The sequence below is a fragment of the Aedes aegypti genome, chromosome 3, assembly GCF_002204515.2.
Source record: "Aedes aegypti strain LVP_AGWG chromosome 3, AaegL5.0 Primary Assembly, whole genome shotgun sequence".
Lineage (NCBI taxonomy): Eukaryota > Metazoa > Arthropoda > Insecta > Diptera > Culicidae > Aedes > Aedes aegypti.
This window is the reverse complement of record NC_035109.1, coordinates 13,358,713-13,380,561: the sequence shown is the minus strand read 5'-3', so window position 1 is coordinate 13,380,561 and position 21,849 is coordinate 13,358,713. Positions and strand designations below refer to the sequence as shown.

Below are 21,849 nucleotides of genomic sequence, written 5' to 3'. Positions count from 1 at the left end.
TATGCTCCACGCTTTCTCATACCAACCAGATTCGACGTGAACACCATCTTTGCAGGGTTGCTGTCCGGTAGTCTTGCAACATGCCCTGCCAACGCACCCTTCCGGCTTTCGCCACCTTCTGAATACACGGTTCGCCGTAGAACCTAGCGAGCTCGTGGTTCATTCTCCGCTGCCACACACCGTTCTCCTGCACGCCGCCAAAGATGATTCTAAACGTTGTTATCAGCCGTAAACAAGGATCCGAGGTAGACGAACTCATCAACTACCTCAAAAGTATCCCCGTCTATCGAAGCACTGCTTCCTAGTCGGACCATATCCATGTCATGCGCGCAGCAAACAAATTGGCTGATCTTGTGATTTCAACGCGATTGATTTTCAACCAATATATCATATTGAACCAATATGCCATATTGAAGTTAATTTTTCACTGTGGAACTTTGATCGCACTTGCGAAGCCGTAATACATTCCGGCCACAAAAACATTCGTAGAACATCGAGAACCCATCAGAAGTGATCAAGCATTCGAGTAAGTAAGACGTGAATTACGGTGGATTCTTCAGATACGGATTGAGGAATAAGAGAGTTAAAGTAATAGCTTCGCGAATTTTTTATATTTTAGTGTACATCAGTATAATGTGTTTTTTGGAAGTTAAAGATATCTGATTATTATCTGATTATCTGATCAATCAATTGGAATCTCTCTCATCGTGACAACATGTCTACTTGAAGGTTTCAAATAAAGAGCTTTTGGTTTATGTTAGAATATTATTAGTTGAGTTTTGGAAGCATTAAGAGAAATCTTTCATTTTTGCAAGTATGAAGAAGAAATATCCAAAAAATTTTGCAATATACTTCAGATGACACGCAGGTTTCGTCCTTCGGTGGAGAGACCCGTGTCATCCGCAAACAAAGATTTTTGACATCCCTGAAGTAACTCTGGTAAGTCAGATGTGAAAATATTGTACCATATTGATTCCAAAATGCTGCCTTGAGGAACAGCAGCTCTCACAGGAAGACTTTCAGACTTGGAGTTTTGAAAATTAACCTGAAGTGTACGATTTGACTGATAACTTTGGATTTTTCTTACAATGTATGGTGGAAAAATAAAGTACTTAATTTTACAGTCAAGCCTCCATGCCAAGCACTGTCGAATGTTTTTCTATGTCTAGAAGAGCAACCCCAGTGAAAAAGCCTTCATATTTGTTGGTGCGAATCAAAATTGGTACACGTAAGATTTGATGAGTGGTCGAATGTCCAGGTCGGAAACCGATCTATTCATTGGTAAAAAATAAATATTCGTTGATGTGGACTATCATTCTGTTCAAAAAGTTTACTGAAGGAGCATAGCAAGCTGATTGCCAGCTAGAAGCTTCTGCAGGATTTTTGTGAGGTTTTAAAATTGATACAACCTTGGCATTTTATCATTTGTTGGAAAAATATGTCACTTGAAAACTTTTTGTTAAAACATCTAAACCAAGAATGATAAGCTTCTATCTGAAAGTTTCTTGATGATGATGTAGAAAATCGTCGTCTGGTGATTTTATATTTTTTGAATATTTTAGTAACAGTTCTCACTTCATTCAAATCCCAGGAATTACAAAAAGTTCTCTTGATTTAAAATGCTTTTGAAATCCTGAACAACTTGATTTTTGATTGGATTAATGAGTCCTTAATTAATGTTATGCACGCTTTCAAATTGCATAGCCAATTTTTCAGCTTCATCGCAATAAGTAATAATTTGTTTTCCTCTTTCAATGCTGCAAAAGGCCTCTGAGGTTTTAAAAATTTTAGAATTTCAAAAAAGGCTTAGAGCAATGGTACAATTGAGATAATTCATTTTCAATTTTTTTGTTTCTTAATTGAGTAAAACGTTTTTTTGATTCCTTTTTGCGCATTCTGCCATATCATTTTAATAGCAGGATTGCGATTGCGCTGAAATTTACTTCTCCTCACATTTTAAAGACGGATCAAGAGTTTAGGAATTTTTTTTTTTTGTAAATTTATATTTTGTCCATTAATTAGTATTTACATTGAGATAAAATATAAAACTCTCTACGCTTAGATCATTTTCTTGGGTTTCTGTTATCTAGCTAAAGTATTTGCCTAAGAGTTTAATTATGCTACACCTAACAATACGATTTAAACTGTAAAAAATTGGATACATGAATGCCTCAGGTCTAGTCGACGCAAGCTAGATTCGTGTTGCAAAATCTGCCTTCGTAAATACCTCCAGATTTCAGTTACTCGTTGACAACGGAACAGCTTGTGCATGACGGTTTCTGGTTCGCCTGGACACAATTCGCAATAAACATTATCAACAACGCCCCGTTGAAACAATAATTTTCGATGTTTAATCTTCTTGTGGATTATCATGTACCAGTTAGATCGTGGCGAAGAAGGTAATACTTTGCTTTGAATCTGTTTGAAAACAGCTTTCCAGTCTTGTTGAGCTGCTGACACAAATCCTGGATCTGGTTTCAGCGATAGGAAGTGTTGATACATTTCTTGTGATGATGGAGTGTTCTGAAGTGGATCCGGCAAATCATGTAGTTCTGCATTCAGTAGCACTATGTGATTGAACATTGGCGGGATCGGTTGATTTGGATTTTCCAAAAGGTTGCTCAAGAACGGAAGTTGATGTGCCATGCTTATTAAACGATTCATCAAAAGAGCTTTTGATTTATTTTCAGGACAATGTAAGTTTAGGCCCCCACGATTTTTTGGAAGTGTTAAATTAGTAAACGCTACTCGTTGGAGAGTTTGCCCATGCCATACGAATTTACCAATCTCCGTCTTTATTTTATTGCAGAACCCCTTGGTGAGTGGAATATTTGAGGCCATATAGCACAGCTTGGAATTGATGTAGGTATTCAGCAGGATGACTTTCTGGATTAGATTCAGTTTCCTTGGGTGATGAAGCCATAATCGAGTACGCAAACCATTTAACACCGCTTGCCAATTGAGTTCTTGGGCTTGTCTAATATTGTCTCCATAACGTACACCGAGAATATTTATAACATTTTCTATGTTCAACCACTCCGTGTCGATTGTAAGATTAATGTTGCCAATCATGACTGCAACTGTTTTGTGTTTGTTCAGAACTGCACCAGATATTGAACCAAAATCATTGAATATGGCAGTAACTTGATTAACTGATTCTTCATTATCAAGAAACATCGATATATCGCCGGCGTATGCACTGATAACAGCATTTGGTAATCGCCGCGACATAGCGTCTAGCAAAGGTTGCAAGTATAAGACGAATAAGTGCATAGAGAGTGGGACACCTTGCCTCACAGATCGACCAATTTTCAATTCCGGGGTTAAACGACCATTCACCAGAATCCTTGAAAATGATTGATTCCAGATCGATCCAAGAAATTCCACGAATCGGGGATTGAAGTTCATTCTCAACATTGTTCTTGACAGCAACTGATGATTCACTCTGTCAAAGGCGTGATCCAGATCGAAGGACACTAAAAGAGAACTTCTGCGGTAGTGTTTCAGCTGACTAATTTTATCGGTGATGTGACATGTTGCTTCGAAGATACTTCTTTTGCCATTCGAACACTTCTGATGATCTGAGAGCACAAGAGGGAGCAAGCCATTCATTCTTTGCTTAAGAATCCTAGCCAAGACTTTATAGTCGTAATTCAGAAGAGATATTGGACGATACCCTTTAGCACTTTTGTCGGATCCTTTCTTTTTCACGAGGACAATGATTCCATCGAAAAACTGTTTCGAAGGATTTCCTTGAAGAGCGTCGTTGATTACATTCGTAAATTCATAGCAAATGATCCGCCATGTTTTCAGAAAGAACTCCTTTGGCAATCCATCGGCCCCTGGTGACTTCCTAGAGCAGCTACCTTTGATAGCGGCGAGGACCTCATCTTGAGTCACTGCTTCCATGAGGTTTTCATTCTGCTGGTTGTTTTGTGGAATTACTCTGGCTGGTACGAAGTCTGTTAAGTTGCTAGCTTCAGTCGAAGAGTACAGCGTTTCGAAATACAGTCTAATTGTATCACTAATTTGATTGTGGTCATGTATTTCACTACCCTCTTCTGTTTGAAGCGTAGTGATCGTACTTTTGGCTTTTCTTCCATGAATTTGGGCTACATGAAAAAGTGTAGTTGATTCCCCTGCTAGAAAAGTTTCGTATATCTTTCTGAAGTTCTCCGAAATTTTTTTTCTGGTGACGTAACATCTGTGCTTTGATTTGTTTTATTGTTCCAAGCTGTTCTGGATTCCCAAAATAGTTGTCGTAGGTTTCTTTTAGCAACCGACGATATATTTCCGTTTCAAAAAGGAGATAAGCTTTGGTTTGGTATTGGAGAGCCACCATTCCATCTACGTACGGTAGTTGCGTCTTGCACGTGCCCAGTAAATCCACTTACGAGTAAGCTCATTCATGACTTCCACATCATCGAGGATATGAAGTTGAAACCGCCAAATACCCCGTCCAACAGAAGTGCCCAGATTGGGAAGAACAATCCGCACTATATACGCTTTGTGGTCCGAAAAGGCCGTAGCTGCAAAGTGTGCACTACGTAGCTGAGTTTTCATTGCGTTTGAGATCAGTATGCAATCAAGACGTGATGCAGTGTTTGATCTAACATAGGAGAATTCGATTCTGCTACCATTTAATGTATCCCACGAGTCTACTAATTTCGCTGCAGTCAGGAGAAGGGGCATAGAGGTTAATAAAAGTAGTAGAACCTATCCTCAGTGATATTACCCGATTGTCTAGGCTTTTCTCTACATTATGAACGTTGTACTGATTTCTAACTGCCACCGCTGTACCACGCTCGTGAGCATCAACGTTGAAAATGATCAAATATCCTGGTATTTCTAATTCTTCACCAGATACTTCTTGTAAAAGGATAACGTCTAGTTCCGAAGCACGAATAAATGACCTCAATGCGTCCAGTTTAGTCTGATTGGATATGTTGCAAATATTGATCGTAGCTACTTCATAACTTAACAAATCCATCACCCTAATGTAAGAGAAAGCTACCTTGCAAACTATGCAAACCTTGGCTGCGTTCCCTGTCTCTGGCAGTCGTAATGACATGCGAGTGCGAATGACAAGCTGATGAGAGATATTTGTCATGCCGCCTCTTATACCATAACATTGTTTTTGTTTTCGCAAGCAGATTTCGTTTTTGCAAGCAGATTTCGTTTTCGCTCACCTGGTGTTTGTGAATGAACTACAGTCGCCTCGAACATCTCGGATTTCATAGTGTTGCCTTTGGTGCTGTACCAGTGAAGAGCAGTGAGTTGAATCAGTTTCGGTGCTGAAATCGTCGTTAGGAAAGGTGATGGTCCGAGTGACCGATATAGGTTCGACGTGAAGTCCTTCCGCAAGATGTGCAGTGTGCATTCTGCAAAAAGTGATCGTTTTTCTAGTGTGGCAGTATCCGATGTTGCTTCGGTAGAACATATACTTTGGCTTACCTCGCAGAGAGTATAGCCCGCGATGATAGTGATGCGATTGCTGAAGGTGAATGAGTTGTACGACTTTGTTGTAGTGATGAGATGTGTTTCATATTCTAAGAACTTGGTAGCTGGTTGATTTTTCCGCTGATCATGAATAAGGCGCTCGATGGAGTACATGATTGGGTTGTTGATGGTTTGCGATGTGTTGTTCTTCCGACAAGGTTCCATTGATGGATTCGGTTGTTGAGGTAAGTGATGAATTGATGTTGCAGAAGATAGAGGTGGAATTTTTTTGAGACGAGTGGTAGTATCTTGTATAGCTTCGGCGTGACATACACCCATTGGCCGTATGAATAAAATGTAGTAAAGTTGAGTTTACTACATTCTCGGTAGTAAACGCTATATGTGGAACACGAGTGGAACATGCTTGTGTCATTTTCCTTTCTACACCTTTCGAACATACTACTAACAACACATTTCTATGAATAAAGGTAGCATTTACTACAAAGCTACTGGTAGTTAGCTTCAGAGGTTGCTACACATGCTTTGAAATTGCAGAATTGAATGGAATAATTTACTTTTGAGTAAAAATCATGAGAAAACGATATGAGTTTTGATATTTCGGAAGGTATTTTGAGTTTTGTTTAGGAATTCTGAGGTTACGAAAACATTCGCCCCGCCAATGCTGAGATTCCGAAAAGATTACCGGCAGTAGCAATTTGTAATATCCGTGTGAATTCTGGCATTACGATAATTATGTTATTTTCTATGAATTTTAGGATGTCGGTAGGAATTCAGATATTTATAATGTAATTCTGAATTTTACGTGTAAATTCTGACATCTCAGATTTCCTTTGGAATTCCGAAATTCCTGTAGGAACTTTGGGATTCCGATTGGGATGTCGGATTTTTATGGTAATTCGGAAAGTTTAAATACCATTCTAAATATTGCGGAAATTTTAGGTATCTGGTAAAAACTCTAGAATTGGGGTGGGAATGGGATTCCGAATATTAATCTCTTGGAATTCTGTGAGTATCTTTGAGACGGTATTGCTGTAAGAATCTATGAGATTGCGGTGGGATTCCTGCGAATTATTGTGTGAATATTTGTTATTCTGAAAATCAATCTTTGTAATTATTGTAAAAACCTTTAATAAGATTCCGTTGATCTCCAGTTCCGTTGGAATTTCAAAGCAAAGCTTTAATATAAACGTTTTGAATGTCGGTAAATATTTTATAGATTTCAATGGGATTTATCGTAAAATCGATAAGAAATTTAATAATTTCAAAGGGAACCCTGGTGTTTTAGGGGAGATCCATTGAATTCTAACGACTACCAATGGAATCACTACAATTCCCATAAAAATCTCGACATTCTAAGTTCTAGACATTCCAAGGATACTATCAGAAACCCCCCAAAATAATGAGAATATCACAGAAACACTTAGAACTTCCGGAATTCAACATGCTGTTAAGAAAACACAGGGGAGCATCAACATTCTACCGCAATTTCCCCAGAATCTCAGTACCGGTACTAGAAAATATGTGATTCCAAATTTGATAGCTGTAATCTCAAGATCTCTTCAAAGATGTTAAGCTAATATTAAAAAAAAAAATCATCAATCACTGGCGTTGTCGAAGACCGAAAACCACCCAGAAAATTATTTGATGTACCATCATCAAAAAATCATAAACATAAAGAGAATACCAGACTAAACGCAAAATTACACTACAAATCTTGTCAAATAGCAGCACCTTCATGATTTGTGCAAATTGTCGCGTAATCGATTAGATTCCATGGATTTTCTTCATATGCATGATTGTATTAATTTTAAGCGTCACTCTGAATAGATTGTTCTTTACGTGCAGAATCACTCTGCACTCTGAATGGAAATTTCTTAACGTGCAGCTTCAGTCACTGCTCATGTTCGAAAGTAGTAAGTACTACATGTTCGAAAAGTTTTTTATTCATACCAAAAGTTTAGTAAACTTTGTGGATTTTGTGTTTGAGTAGATGCTACATGTAGTAAAGTTCAAAGTTTTTTATTCATATCACCCATTGTATAGCATACCGAGGAAGTGTTGTTCGTCCGGCTCCTGCTCTTGCGCTTTACCTCTAGGAAGGGTGTTTCGAGTGCAGTAGTTGATTTTGATTTAATCCGTAGAAATTGCATTTTTGAGAACGTTGGTGTTTCTTTCGCTTCCGGATGATGTTTCGATTTCGCTGATTGTGTCCTTGGAAGATGGCGACTGCTCATTAGTACTGGATGATGCCAGTGGTGGCAGCATTCCTTGTACCTCTTGGGCAGCAGTTAGTCGGCTGTTGATGTCGAGGCCCATCTCTTTCCGCACCTCATTGCAGGTACGACCAATATGGAGAGGTCGGACTCAATAACGACAGGTGCAAACCTGGTTGCGATATGCGATATAGGCAGTGTATGTTCCGATAGAGATGTAAGATGGAATGGGTTTCTGTATTCTCATCCGTACTAGTCTTACCCCAGTGGGTAAGCCAGGCCAAAAGTCTTTCCACAGTTCGTCCTGAGTGGAAAGCACGGCATATCACCTACCTTAACCTCGATTGCATTGTCGTAGGGTACTAGCGGAATGGCATATTGTTTGTTGTTGAGGTCAATAGTATGCTTCAGGCTATGCTCAGCGACAAGCTGCGCTGCCACATAAGTCTGCGACTTGAGCTCGATGATGACTCGTGCTTTGGAGATGCTCGGTTGAATACAGTTGACCTTGGACATGTCTAACTTAATATTGTTGCTGATGAGCTCGTGGATTTTTTCTAGCTTGGGGCGGGCTGGCATGGCACTAAAGTCCAAGAAGAGGGAATCCTTGCGATGGTCGTTCATCTTGACGATGGATTGGCCACTTCCACGGGGAACGTGGTATCGGCAAACGCGCCGAATCGCGACGAAATAGTATAAACAATAGCAATTGTTTTCACTTAGTAGGATGCTCAAACACGTCTGATCGCTATGAGAACTAAATGTCAACTATGAGTTTAGGATCATCGTCAATAATTACCTATTTGAATTTTTACTTCACATTGAGATATTGCAATGCTATTGGCTTCAACAATGGAAATTTGTTAAAGTTTCAAGAGCATTGTCAATATCAAGTTTTGTATGTAAAGAAATGTTAACATCAAGATTAAAGTCAATATATGTTTCATATATATTCCAGTCGGCTCGAAAATAATTGAAAGTGGAGCTGATAGGATTGAGAATCGCTTCATGGTCTATTTGATATGTAACAGGGACATGGTCAGAGTAACCAGTTTGCTACAAAGCTAACTAGAGTCAGTTGAAACCAAATCAATCGGAGAAGGGTTTATAAGAGAGGAATAACAAGTAGGGCTATCAGGGTATTGAATTAAGAAATATTCTTAAGAATATTCATCAAATAAAATTGTGCCGTTGGCATTGTTTTGCCAATTATTCCATGATCAGTGTTTGACAAATTTTGACTTATTGCGAGTCAACTTCTGCAAATCAGTTTGGAGCAAATTAACTTGCTGTCCAATGCATTGAAAAAGCCAATAGGCAGCTTTGAAGTAAAATTTGTCAAGCTGAGTTTCAACAAAAACATCCAAAACAAAAAAAAAATGGTTTTAAATTACCAAAAAAAACTTGTCATTCTATACGCCTATGAATGATTATAGCAACACCACCACATGCTCCATCCAGTCGATCATTACGATCAACGAAAAAGTTTGGATCTTTATTGAGTTTGGGCTCAAGTTTCAAATAAGTTTCGGTAATAACTGCTATATGCTTGATATTAGATGTCAGAAAATTAAACAGCTAGTCCTCTTTGCCATTCAAAGAACGAGCCTTCTGATTCAAAATATTTAAACAAATATTTGGATCCATTACAATTTTTTTTGGTAAATTTCACACCAACTTGAGCTGCTACAGCTATAGTGGTTGTTTTGAACATTGCATCATTCATTTGATTCAATTGTTCAGTTTGAAAATCAAACTCAGAGGTAGACATGTTACAAGAAGCATGTGAATTTTCTGTTGAAATTTTGCGTTGGAGAATAATAATGAAAAATGAAGCATCGAACAGTATTTTGAAGAAAAAACTTGGTTTGCTAGCCTTCTCCTGAAAGCATCTTCACGTTGTGAGTGAAATATAGTTGAATAAATTTGTTTCAATTCAATAACGTCTGTTGTTCAATGGTAACACGTACATCACGTATATTTGCTTTTCTTTAAGAGCTAAGCTATATTCTGGATAATTTTAACATTTATAAGTATTACAGTAGCTCCAAAACATGAAGTTCATCCTGGGAACCGTAGCTTTGCTAGCTGGACTCGGTGTGGTCCAAAACAATCGTAAGTAATGAATTCATTGGCAAGATAAGATGAAATAGATCTCTTATTTAACCCGTTTTTCAGCTACCAGGTTCAAAAAATCGTCATCAATCGGCCAGTTTTCCGCTATCAATTATGTCCAAGATGACCTTCAAGCTTTTACCAACCAACAGCTGGATAAATCGTTTGACTTTCTGGTTCTATCGGCCAAACTTGGTAGAGCCACACGGCCCGGGTTCCAGAAACTGTATCGCAAGATCTCCGACCAGGCTTGGAAAGACACAGCGAAGCTGATCAAATACCAGAGCAAACGTGGTCTCTCTGTCCAGATAAATGCACCCAAAGACAAAGTTTGTAAGTTCCCCTCACGCAAATCGTCAACTCCCATATTAATCCTCATTTATCCCTCGAATCCAACCCGCAGTGAATACAATGAACAATGGCAAGTACAAGAATCAACCGGTGTTCGATTTCCGCGAAGAATCCTTGGAGCTAGCTGTCGATTACGACCAGTTTCTGGCCGAAGAGAGCCACCGCATTCACAGGAAGATTTCCCAAGCCCAAGACTCCGAGGGATCCAGGTACGATCCAGATGTTGCCCATTTCCTCGATGAGCAGTTCATCCAGCCCCAGAGTGACACGATCCGCAAGCTGGCAGGCTATTTCTACAAACTGCGCCGCATTACCGACGATACCCTCATCAAGCGTCTAGTCATACACTCGTTTGACGACTACCTGAAAAAGGTGGAGTAGGAACAAATATTGTCTGGTTAATAAAACTATGTGGCAAAGCTGCACGATTCTTCATTGTTGTTCAGAACTCCGAATGGTGGACGGACCACAGACCAGCAGTCGCATAACAGTTTACGAACAAAGTCGTTTATTTGTACAAATTGCATCACACCCGTTCTACATTGTGGATGCAATCGTTTGATCGATAAGCTTCCTCGCATAAAACGCAATTTTATGAGTACATACCCCAAGTAACCAAATAGCACTTTAATTCGCCCTCCGTGCTAATATAGGGCTATGATACAGCTGACATACCCTATATCAGCCGTATAACAGCCCTATAAGCCCAAAAAGGCAAATTAGCGGGCTAGTGGTTACTTGGGACTGTATGTACTCGTTCGTCCCGTATAACTAGTACAAAGTAAGCCGGATCAACCCTTAGCAGCTGTCAAAGAACTTTGTTATGATAAGTCCAAAAATTAATTAATTGACTATGGGGTATTCAACCCGAGGCTAGTTCATCCTCGCAAGTCCTAAAAGAATACAGATTACTTCGCAATGAAATCTACACACTCGCTAATCTTTTTATCATATAAGATATTCTAACTGCAGAGAACATACATATGACGGTTATTACTGAAATTTATTTGAAACCCAGATCCAAACTAATTACAGATTCAAACTTTTTTGGTTATCGTAATGATCGACTTGATGGGGCATGTGGTGGAGTTGCTATAATCAATAAAATGCATATAAAATGTCAAGTTTTTTCGTAATTTGAGACCAAAGTTTATGAAACTTAGGGTGTTCTTAAGAAACACAGCTTGGTAATACGGATTTTTTTGTACGAGGCTTGCCGAGTAGGATAATTACGACGAGTGCTATATAAATCGAGTTCTGCATCGAGTTACGTATAAATTTTTTTTGCAATTTCGTAGAAGACCACTTGAGCGTATCTGAAATAATATCGGAATGCATTCATCATAATTTTACAATTTCTGAAAAATGGTTGTGTAATGATTCATTACGCAACTCAAAACTGTTGCGTAATGAGAAAGCGTTGCGTACTGAATCATTACAGCACTTGTTTCAGTTGCGTAATGACTATTTCCGCACTGCAAAAAATAAATAAATAAATAAAGTAGGCCGTTTCATGGCAGATTGGCGAGATGAAAATCAGGCTATTACGATGAGAAATTGCAAAACAGTGATTTATGCAACAAGTTGCAAAATGATGATTTTTTCAGCACGAGTTGTACCTTTATCCAACGAGGCTCGCCGAGTGATTAGGCGCCTCACGTCACCCGAGGAGAGAACGACTCGTCTCGACTCACACGCCGCGCAGAATAAGCACAAATGACATGAAGAGACCCAGATAGCCGTAGCGGTAAACGCGCAGTTATTCAGCAAGACCAAGCTGAGGGTCGTGGGTTCGAATTCCACCGGCAGAGGATCTTTTCGGGTTGGAAATGTTCTCGACTTCCCAGGGCATTAAGTATCATCGTACTTGCCACACGATATGCGCATGCAAAAATGGTCATTGGCATAGTAAGCTCTCAGTTAATAACTGTGAAAGTGCTCATAAGAAAACTAAGCTGAGAAGCAGGCTCTGTCCCAGTGGGAACGTAACGCCAGAAAGAAGAAGACATGAAGAGACTGGGTTATTCGGTTGACGCCTACAAAAACAGTACTGAAAAGTGCTACTTTTCAGCACCGAAAAGAGTGATGAACAGTAGCACTTTTCAGCACTGTTTGTTTCGGTAGGAAAAGTAGGCCATTATGTTCATAAACTTCTCAATGAAAAGTTGATTGATTTGCAATCGCATTGCAAAAATATACTTTCATAACTGCCTATTTCTATTTTCAATGCGCTAGGCAGCAAGTTAATTTGCTTCAAAATGACTTACAGAAGTTGACTCGCAATAAGACAAATTGTTTTGTCATTGGCGACTTTTATGTAAAACATCGCTCATGAAATAATTTGCAAAGCGTTTTCAACGACAGAATTTTATTTGATGAGTGTTATTTAGGATATTTCTCTATTCAATACCCTGAAAGCCTTAGTTGTGTTTCGTCTTCTAGAACCTATTTTACGATTGATTTGGTATAAACAGACCACAGAACAGATAGGCATCCTAGAACAAAAAGTAATTTTCGGTTAGAGTACAAGAAAATATGGAGAAGAGTAGGCGAATAAAACATTGTTTGACCCACTGTAATTTACAGTGCAGGAAATTGACGTTAATTTCGTCTAAAATGATCTTTCTCGCTCGTATAATTTTTTTGACGTTATGTCAACACCGTTGATTCGCTAGCATAGTAAGCCTTGCAACATTGTAGTGCACCTGAATCAAAACATTTGGCAACAAAAGCTCGATACGCTTTGATTTGCAAACATGAACATTTTTCTGATGATTCTTAGCTTTTGACGTCCTTTTGGGTTTTTTGGGGATGTGTTAGCAAAATGGTGTGGTAACTGGTATGTAGTATCCTGGTAGGTAGGAAGGGTGACTGTAGTTTTCAAGTTGAAACACCAACTACCTACTAACCTCCCCCGCTCCCTTGGAGCAATGTGAACGAATTTGTCATTAAACTTATATCGAACAAAATAACGCTAATTTCAATCATGTGCACTTTTTAAAGTAATAAATGGATGTCAAACATAAAGATTTTCTACATGTTGAGGCTCACAGGTTTTTTCTTTACGAGCTTGATTTTTTCCAACAAAAACGCCTTCATGCAACGGCTCTTCCAATATGATTGCACCACCACTCTCGTGAAGGATGCGGTTGACATTATTCAATGTAGGTATCGAGTTTTATTTCTTGCTTTCTACCAAAGGATTGCTATGATCTGAATTAGGCAAAAACCTTCGTCTGATGTACAATTTTTTAGGCGAATGCAAGGTTGATTAATTTGTCGCGGTGTTATGTTATTTAATTTACTTGAATTAAATTATTACGTTTCTACTGTGCTTTTGCATCACAGTTTGGAATGAAAAAAAAAAGATGTGTCTCCGAGTCCTCAGACTTAGCGCCCGACATGGCACCTTGTATAGCGCATCAGTTCCGTTATACAACCAGAATACAATGGCGATTACCAAATTTCGGTGTTCAACCCGAGTTGTGTTCTGCAAAATCGAAAAAAAAACTAAGTAAATTTCTTAGTTGTTGTTGTCTTATTTAATTTAGATTAATCTTTTATACTTTACTTCCACAAATTTTTCAAACAGTGCGGGTCGAAGTGCGGAATTACTTAGGATCGATAGGTGTCTTAACTGCACTTGTTGAGCGTGAGATCCAACTAATCCAACATAATCGCATACTTCTAAAATTAATATATTTATAAAAAGCTTGACTTCATAAGTGCAATTATTTTCCAACAACATTTAATGAGTTAAAAAATATCAATGTCACAATATTTAATGAGGTAATAACTTGGTTAAAAAATAGGTTCATGAATAAAAAAGTATTAATGTTTATGACGATGTTATTTCATGTACAAAAATGCTTTGTGTAAGTAAGTTGTAAGTTTTTTCTATTCAGGATTAAAACTCCTAATGTTATATTATCCTGGAGATGAGTCAAAGTTCAAATCAAGCCAGTACGATTTTTTACATAAACTCTTATGCTATTTCTGGTTGTTTGCAGACTTCGATATTTTCGGTTATAAAGATGACATGACATAAATGAGACAAATGGCTCAATCAAGGTGTGAAATATGGTTTGTGATTATATCATAATGGTCGCAAACTATAAAACCCTCAAGCGGAGACCCCCTTGATTAAACAAATAAATTGATTTAACAAATAACAAATACACATATAAGCAAACTATAAATCAAGGGGAGACCCCCTTGAATTTTTAATTATAAACGGAAAATTATTGTAATATATAAGATATAAAAAAAAATCGCTTGAATTAACTGAAATTAACATAGATCAAGGCTGATTCATTGTATTCTGTAGCCAGAGTGTAGGAGGAGCTGAACCCGCCTTGACATAGATGAACCAGATCAAGAGACAACATGAGAAAAGTAGAGAGAATGGAAGTTCGCGAAAACCGCGAATACGCAAAATTTGGCCTTAAACATGAAATTTAGAAAATCCCGCGATATTACACGGAATTTGTCAAATAAGAAGAACTTTTATGACAATCACAGTAAATTTCTGAATTTTTCTCATGAAAATTGTTTATTAATTATGAGTCGAGGTTCCATTAAAAATGTTGTTATCGTTTAGTTTCAAGTTGAACGTTTTTCTGGCTTGTTGGTCTTGCTTTAAATTTTGTATCGACAATATGATATTAAAATTATCATCTCAATTTTTAAAATAAAAAAGGTCTTTGGAATTTACACACATAAAGACGTATAATAGCTCTACAAGTTCAAAAAGGTGAATAAAGAATAAAAAGATCTGATATATGGAAGTTTTTTGTTCAAAATCCTCTGAGTCTCTGAAAAAAAAGCATCTAGAAAGCTATTAAATGACAAACACCCTAGTTTGAGCCACCTCCCATTTCTTTTTAATTCTAAAAATGTATTTTTTAAGAAACCATGCTTTAGTCTAAATGGTTTACTTTCTTCCTCGTCTTCTTATTGTAGAACAGAAAGATGAAAAGAACTTGTGGGAACGAAAACTATGTTCGATTTGTATACTACACTCATTGCTGTTTAGGAAAAATAAATATATAAAAGTCTGGAATATTGTTAAAAAATTGCTATACATAATTATCGTACATATGTGCATTAGGGCGATTCAAATTTAAAAAATGTTTGAAAATCCAATCTCCCATATGCTTCTTACCATCCTTACCATAAAAATAGTGTTCTGTGAAATTTTCAGCTAGGTGGTGATTTAAAGGTGGCCCAAAGACAATGTAGGTTTATATGGATATTACTATAGAGAAATTTTGATAAATGTTCCAAACACGCTAGTACTGTATTTTAAATAGAAACTCATCATCCCATATTGAAAACTCATTCTTCAAACCTTAATGAAGGATGTTGCTGAAGAAACAAATCCCTTTTGAGCTAATTTTGTTTGGGATTTTTGTACATGTTTGCAGGGCTATAATCACATATTAGGCTAAATAATAGCAAACTGACTCATGAACATCTCTTCTGCTATCCATCTGATTGAATTTCTCTCTTCAGCAAAGTTCTTTATTATGGTTTGAAGAACGAGTTTTAACTATGGGATAATATATTTTTACTTACATTACAGTACAAGCGTGCTTGGAACATTTTTCAAAATTTCTCCATAGTGATTTCCATATAAACCTACATTGTCTTTGGGCCACCTTTAAATCACCACCTAGAATGCTGAAAATTTCACAGAACACTTTTTTATGGTAAGGATGGTAAGGAACATATGGAAGATTGGATTTTAAAACATTTTGAAATTTTGAACCACCCTAATGTGCATAGGCCATTTTTACTTACAAAATGATAAATTTGCTCAGTTGAAAATCAATGGCATATCCTAAACAAACTTTGACCAAATATGTGTTAGTTTCTTAAATATTTTGAAATTGAAATATTGACCTTTTTTTGGATTTTTTTTATTAACTAAAAAACGTGTTTTTCTAGCAAATAAATTAAAGTTGTGTCTGAATTGCGATTAAAATTTCAAGGTCATCGGAGCACTAGAAGCCGAGACCTTGATCTCCAAACTTGTCCATTCAACTAACATTTATCTCATTCATATTGAAATTAATTTAAATTAACTATTGTACGAACTGATTTCTAAAACAAGGAAAAAATGCACCATTTTTCTTTACCCTTAAATTAAATGAAAATATTCCACTCTTTCTGGAGACTACCTTATTTTTGCAACAATCTTGGAGTAGGAATGTTAAAAATAAAGATTTAGACGAGTTTTCTTGTCTAATTCTATACATTTTTCGAAAAATTTACTGTGTAAAAAGCTTGCCCACCGCCACCAGGTGCGCTAGTGTTCGCGTTAATTTTGGCAGCTGTTTTTGTTGTCCTCTTTCCTATCTGTTCTGTGAACAGACTCTTGTCACCTTTGATTACTCACGCTGATTTTGATTCTGATCATGTCTTTGTTACATTTCAAATATACCATGAAGCGATTCTCAATCGTATCAGCGCTTTATTCAATTATATTAGAGCCAACTGGAAAACATTTGAAACATACATCGATAGTTATCTTGATGTTAACGGTTCTTTACACACAAAATTTGATAAATTGATGAAGCAGGGGGCATTGCAATACCAAAATGTGAAGTAAATTCGAATCAGTGCTTATAGGCGATGATTTTAAATCCTGATTTGTCTTTAATATGTGAGCAGAAGGTAATTCTACTGCACAAACGATCCTGGTATCAAAATAAATGGCAAGAACTGCAAAATGAAATTAAAAAGCTTTTACTAAAGTAACCCGTAGGCTACGGGGCTGACATACCTACTTACTTGATACTTGACAGGCTACAATCCGCTACGTTGAATCTACGCCGAATGGATAATTCTTCTCCGCTGGACTCGGTCCTGATCCCTCGTCCAGGTTCTCCACTGAATATAATTTTTGGTCGTCGTTCTTCCGGCATTCGTACCACGTGACCAGCCCAACGCAGCCTGCCATGTTATATGAGCTTGATAATATCCACTTCTTTATATACTTGGTACAACTCATGATTCTACGACGCTGCCAGATGCCATTTTCTTGTTAACCGCAGAGTATTGTTCGCAGCACTTGACGCTCAAAAACTCAAAAACTTTAAACGCTTTCCGGTCGACCTCTTTTAACGTCCAGGATTCATGGCCGTATAGAGCAACCGGGAGGATTAGTGTCCTATATAGCGCGAATTAAGCTGGTTACGGAGCCCGTAAAAAAAAACCCTATTCGCAGCTGCAAGACGCCTTTTCACCTCGCGGGTAACACTCTCCTAATAGCTCTTTCGAGAGCAATGATGAACAAAAGGTTCGAAAGCGCATCTCCTTGCTTCAATCCATCTAAGGTTACGAAGGAGGTTCAAGACTCATCCGCAACCCGCACACTTGATTTCGATCCATCCAACGTTGCACGAATCAGTCTAATCAGTTTCGCTGGAATACCGTGTTATACCATTATCTACCATAAATCATTTCTCTTCACTGAATCGTACGCCACCTTGAAATCAATGAACAGATGGTGAGTCTGCAAGTTATATTCCCGGAACTTATCAAGTATGTTCGCAAGGAAAACAATTGATCCGTCGTTGATCGACCCTCACGAAAACCAGCTTGGTATTCGTCGACAAAGGACTCCTTCAGCGGTCTCAATCTGTTGAACAGAACACGCGACATTATTTAGTACGCCGAATTGAGGAGCGTTATTCCTCGGTAATTGGCGCACTATCATTTATGCAAAATATTTGTGAATATTTTACATGCTTATATCACCAATCCTAAATATTTCCAAACAATATGCGATAAGTTGGATACACGATAATAGTCTATTCTATATGATCGACTGCCGTTAGCCGCATTAGTAAGAGGTGGTGAGAGCATATGGTTTTGTGGATATATTTATGCAATATTTAAAAGCTTTAAAATCAAATTTCCTCACTTCACAAAGTGCCTCAACGTAGTCTTGGGGATATGTATTCCCTGTATTCAGTACCAGCAGTCCCACATTGATTTCATAGCAAAATTTACTTCTTCTTGTAGTACTAATTCTTGATTCAAGTGAACACGTAATACTTCACACTATTGCAACAATTCAATCAATATTTATCACAAACCTTAACACCGTATTGAATGTGCAGCAATCTTAAAAACGTGTTTTTGTCGATTGTATATTTTGAAAAATGGGACAATCATGAGAGACATCATGACATCGTTTCATAAGAGTAACTTTGAGCCAAAACTTTTACACCGATCTAGCTACAGAATAATGGAAATGATGTAGCAATATTCAAGATTACTTTATAAAAACTAGCTAGGAGACAGTAGATAAATTTTTTGACATACAAAGATATCGACCGCCTGATAGGCTGTCTTGGTAGTGTCATTCTCAAAACTCACCAAGCCGTTCCCATAGGGGACGTTAGCCACAAGGAAGGACATTTCAAGTAATTCTTTTTCATATGGTATGCCCTCTTCAACATATAATCCAATTTCTCTCGCCGTTCCCTTACGGTACCTATCCATCTAGTATTAATTGCTTTCTTCTCCATGCTCCCTCTTACTTAAAAAAAAATAGACCAATATGCCGATAAACAAATTCAAAAGATAAATTTGTTGATGCTCATTTTTGCCATGAGATGCATGCAAAAGGGTGGTCAAACTCTTCTCCTAGGCCCAATGCCACCCCGCACGTCGGTACGTCAAGTGACAAACTGAATCATGAAATAGCTGTTAGTTAAACCAAAACTCTATTCTTAATCTAATTATACTCATTGAACTGAATTCGACCAAGATCTTATTATCAGTATTGAAGCAGTGTTGATAGACTCACACTCAAAATCTCAATCAATACGCTCTCCCGTGAGAGCAAACTCATTAGAGATCTGCTTCGCAAATCTCACGCTTGAGATTTTGATGCAAAATCAACTCAATCAACTCAAACCGTAAAAAATGATTCAGTCGCAAAACCCGGCAAAAACTCGTGAAATCCGAATGTTGTTGTTTAATTTAGAAAGGATTAACATAATTTTACCAGATTAACAAGAAATTATTGCCGTTTGTGAGTAAACTGTGGAAATACGAGACAATGAGTTAAAAAGGTGAGCCAACTCATCCATGATTTTTTGACTGCTGAGTTGCATGATTGACAACTCACGTATGAAAAATCTCAAGCGTGAGTTGTGAGAAATTGAGTTTTTCACAACACTGTATTGAAGACATGTCGTTACAAACGCAATTAATCACCCTACTGTTTGCACTCGAAAATATTGCATGGGTTTTTACGTCCGTTTATGATCGGAGCGAATGTGGTATAACCGGTGAGATAAGAAATAAGTGAGTGTTGCTGAAGGAAATCCCAAGAGTTGTGTTGATCATCGGTAAATTCCAATACTGTTGATTATTATGACCAAACTATACCATTATGATTATCTGTTGTTGTCATAGAAAATAATGTTTCTCGGGGAACTCCCAAATATGCTTTTCAACAGTCTAGAGATTATTTCAAGTTGAGTTCGGTCAATAAATCCATCTTTAACAAAACCACAAAAAAAGCAAAGTCTTGATGCAGTACCCGATTTTTACTACACTCGTCGTAATTAATTCATCATTCTGCAACTTGTTGCGTAAACTTCTATTACACTGTAACCTCAGTTTACGAACTAGATTGGGGGTGCGTAAATTGAATTGATGTGCAAATTAAATCAGTGCAGTAAAACGAGGGAGCATAGTTCGTAAAACGAGGTTTTACATTTTGGAGTCTAACGGTAAGAAATAAATTTATATTATTTAGTGAAATTATGCTCAGTTAGCATCATTACATATAATTGATATACTGGGTTCTTAATCAGGCTAGAATATGTCCAGGTGAGATCAATTTATCATTTCTATGTAGAAGAACGTCTCACAATACTGGACCCTAGAGAGATTGCCATGTTTTGAAAAAGAGTTTGTGTTCTCAGATCCGAGTTTGGTAACTAAGTGAGTGCAACAGGTGTTCTAGTTCGTCCAAAAGCTTCCTGGAAAATATACCTGCAATGTACTGGCTAATCACGATCTTTTGATGTTTTTTTTTTGTTATGGCCTTATCATAGCAGTAAAATGAGTATTGTTAAAATCTGTACCGATATAAAAATTCAACCAAGGAATTCATTTAAGTCATCGGAATATTTTATTTGTTTGTACGGATCCTTTTGGCCCTCCAAGGACTCCATAGAATATAAGCCTTGGGATCTATGACCGTAATAAGTGATTAAAGATTAATTTTCAAATACTCCAAAGGCCCCTAACCATTCATGTGAGTAAACGGTGTATTATATTAATTTGTGCAGATGTCCTAGGTCCTCCAAGATCTATATCGAGTATAGGCCTTTGGGTCTACAAGCGTTACCAATTATCAATGGATGGTTTTCTGATATGGCACAGACCCTTATCTATTCATAGCAGTAGAATGAGTATTGTTATAATTTGTGGCGATATCCTTGGTCATCCAAAGAGATATATTCGGGCTTTGAATCTAAAAACATGATCAATAGATAGTTCTTCAATATTTCAAAGGCTCCTCACTTACCATATTAACAAACAAAGTATTGTATTGAGTTGTGTCGATGTTTTTGGACTTCCAAGTACTCCACGAAATATAGGCCTGAGTACCTACAAACGCAAGTAGTTGTACATTGATGATACTATATATAGCATAAAAGCTTCATATAAGCAAAGGGATAAATGTACTAATCTGTACTGATGTTCTTGAGTTGACTTCGTAAAAAAGTGACGTGAAATAAATTTGTGACAGATTTCGTTAATTGAGATTTTAGTGAATTGGATTCCAAATGGCGCCGGATATCGATTTTCGTCATCCCTACTTCGTACCCGTTCTGAAAGTATCCATATTGTATGGGTTTCCAACGGTTTTCTCCAACCGGAGGTCTATAATTTCCCACATAATAGTCCAAACTCAATTAACACACTGTGTAAAAAAGTGACGTAAATTAAGATTACTTCGTAAAAAAGTGCCGTAAATTGAGATTACTTCGTAAAAAAAAGTGACGTAAATTGGGGTTGCGTAAAACAAGTCTTCGTTAATTGAGGTTTTAGTGTAATACACTTATTTTATTTTGAATCATGTCTTCAAATTAAGAACGAAAATTGAAATTTTTGCGTTACAAAACAACAATAAGTCATAACTTTTCCATTTCGTAATCGATTTCTTTTTTTTGCGCAGATGTCTTTCACTTATATATTAGTAAGTTTTCAATCAAACCATAACACCTTCCATGTTCCAAAATAATGAAAATTAGACCAACATTTGAAATCAGTGATGGTTGATTATACTTTTGTTCTTTTTTTGTGGACACTTGGTATGCAATGACGCAAAAGCAAAAAATTATCAATTGTCAAAGAAAGCTCGCTGTTAATAACTGTACATTATAGTTCTGGGCGGTAAACCAAAGCCTTAACGATTTATTTATTTATTTATTTTCACTAAAATTTTGAAGAGGGAAAAACCCAAGGGGTGGATCACTTGTTCAGTGTACATCGAATGTGCATCAAATTGCATCAGATGCATTTTTTCGACATTCCAATCAACGTAGCCCTGATCCGCACCATCGTATCGTGCTATAAGTAACGTATCGTTGTTTGTTGTGAAAGTCTTATTTTCTATTCTGCAACTAATTACAAACTTCTTCCATTTCAGATTGCTAAAGAATGGAAAAACATA

At 37.3% G+C, this 21,849-nt stretch overlaps 1 protein-coding gene across 4 annotated transcripts; it reads left to right on the top strand.

The window, feature by feature from the left end:
• Positions 1-494: 494 nt before the first annotated feature.
• Positions 495-10,562, top strand: LOC5573308 (soma ferritin). 4 transcript variants are annotated; one of them, XM_021853620.1, is made up of 4 exons: positions 495-526; positions 9,719-9,788; positions 9,852-10,121; positions 10,192-10,562. In XM_021853620.1, the coding sequence occupies exons 2-4, from the start codon at positions 9,728-9,730 to the stop codon at positions 10,518-10,520; spliced, it is 660 nt and encodes a 219-aa protein (XP_021709312.1). In that variant the 5' UTR covers positions 495-526; positions 9,719-9,727; the 3' UTR covers positions 10,521-10,562. The 4 variants fall into 4 exon arrangements, with proteins under 4 accessions (XP_021709312.1, XP_001654518.1, XP_001654517.1 ...); XM_001654468.2 differs by having other exon boundaries at positions 9,716-9,788; XM_001654467.2 differs by lacking the exon at positions 495-526 and adding an exon at positions 2,822-2,862 and having other exon boundaries at positions 9,716-9,788.
• Positions 10,563-21,849: the final 11,287 nt, after the last annotated feature.

Excerpts from the sequence above, each read along its gene's own strand:
- LOC5573308 (XM_021853620.1), top strand. The coding sequence starts at position 9,728 with ATGAAGTTCATCCTGGGAACCGTAGCTTTGCTAGCTGGACTCGGTGTG. Across the intron at positions 9,789-9,851 it reads CGGTGTGGTCCAAAACAATC|CTACCAGGTTCAAAAAATCG; the intron begins GTAAGTAATGAA and ends CCCGTTTTTCAG. Across the intron at positions 10,122-10,191 it reads TGCACCCAAAGACAAAGTTT|TGAATACAATGAACAATGGC; the intron begins GTAAGTTCCCCT and ends TCCAACCCGCAG.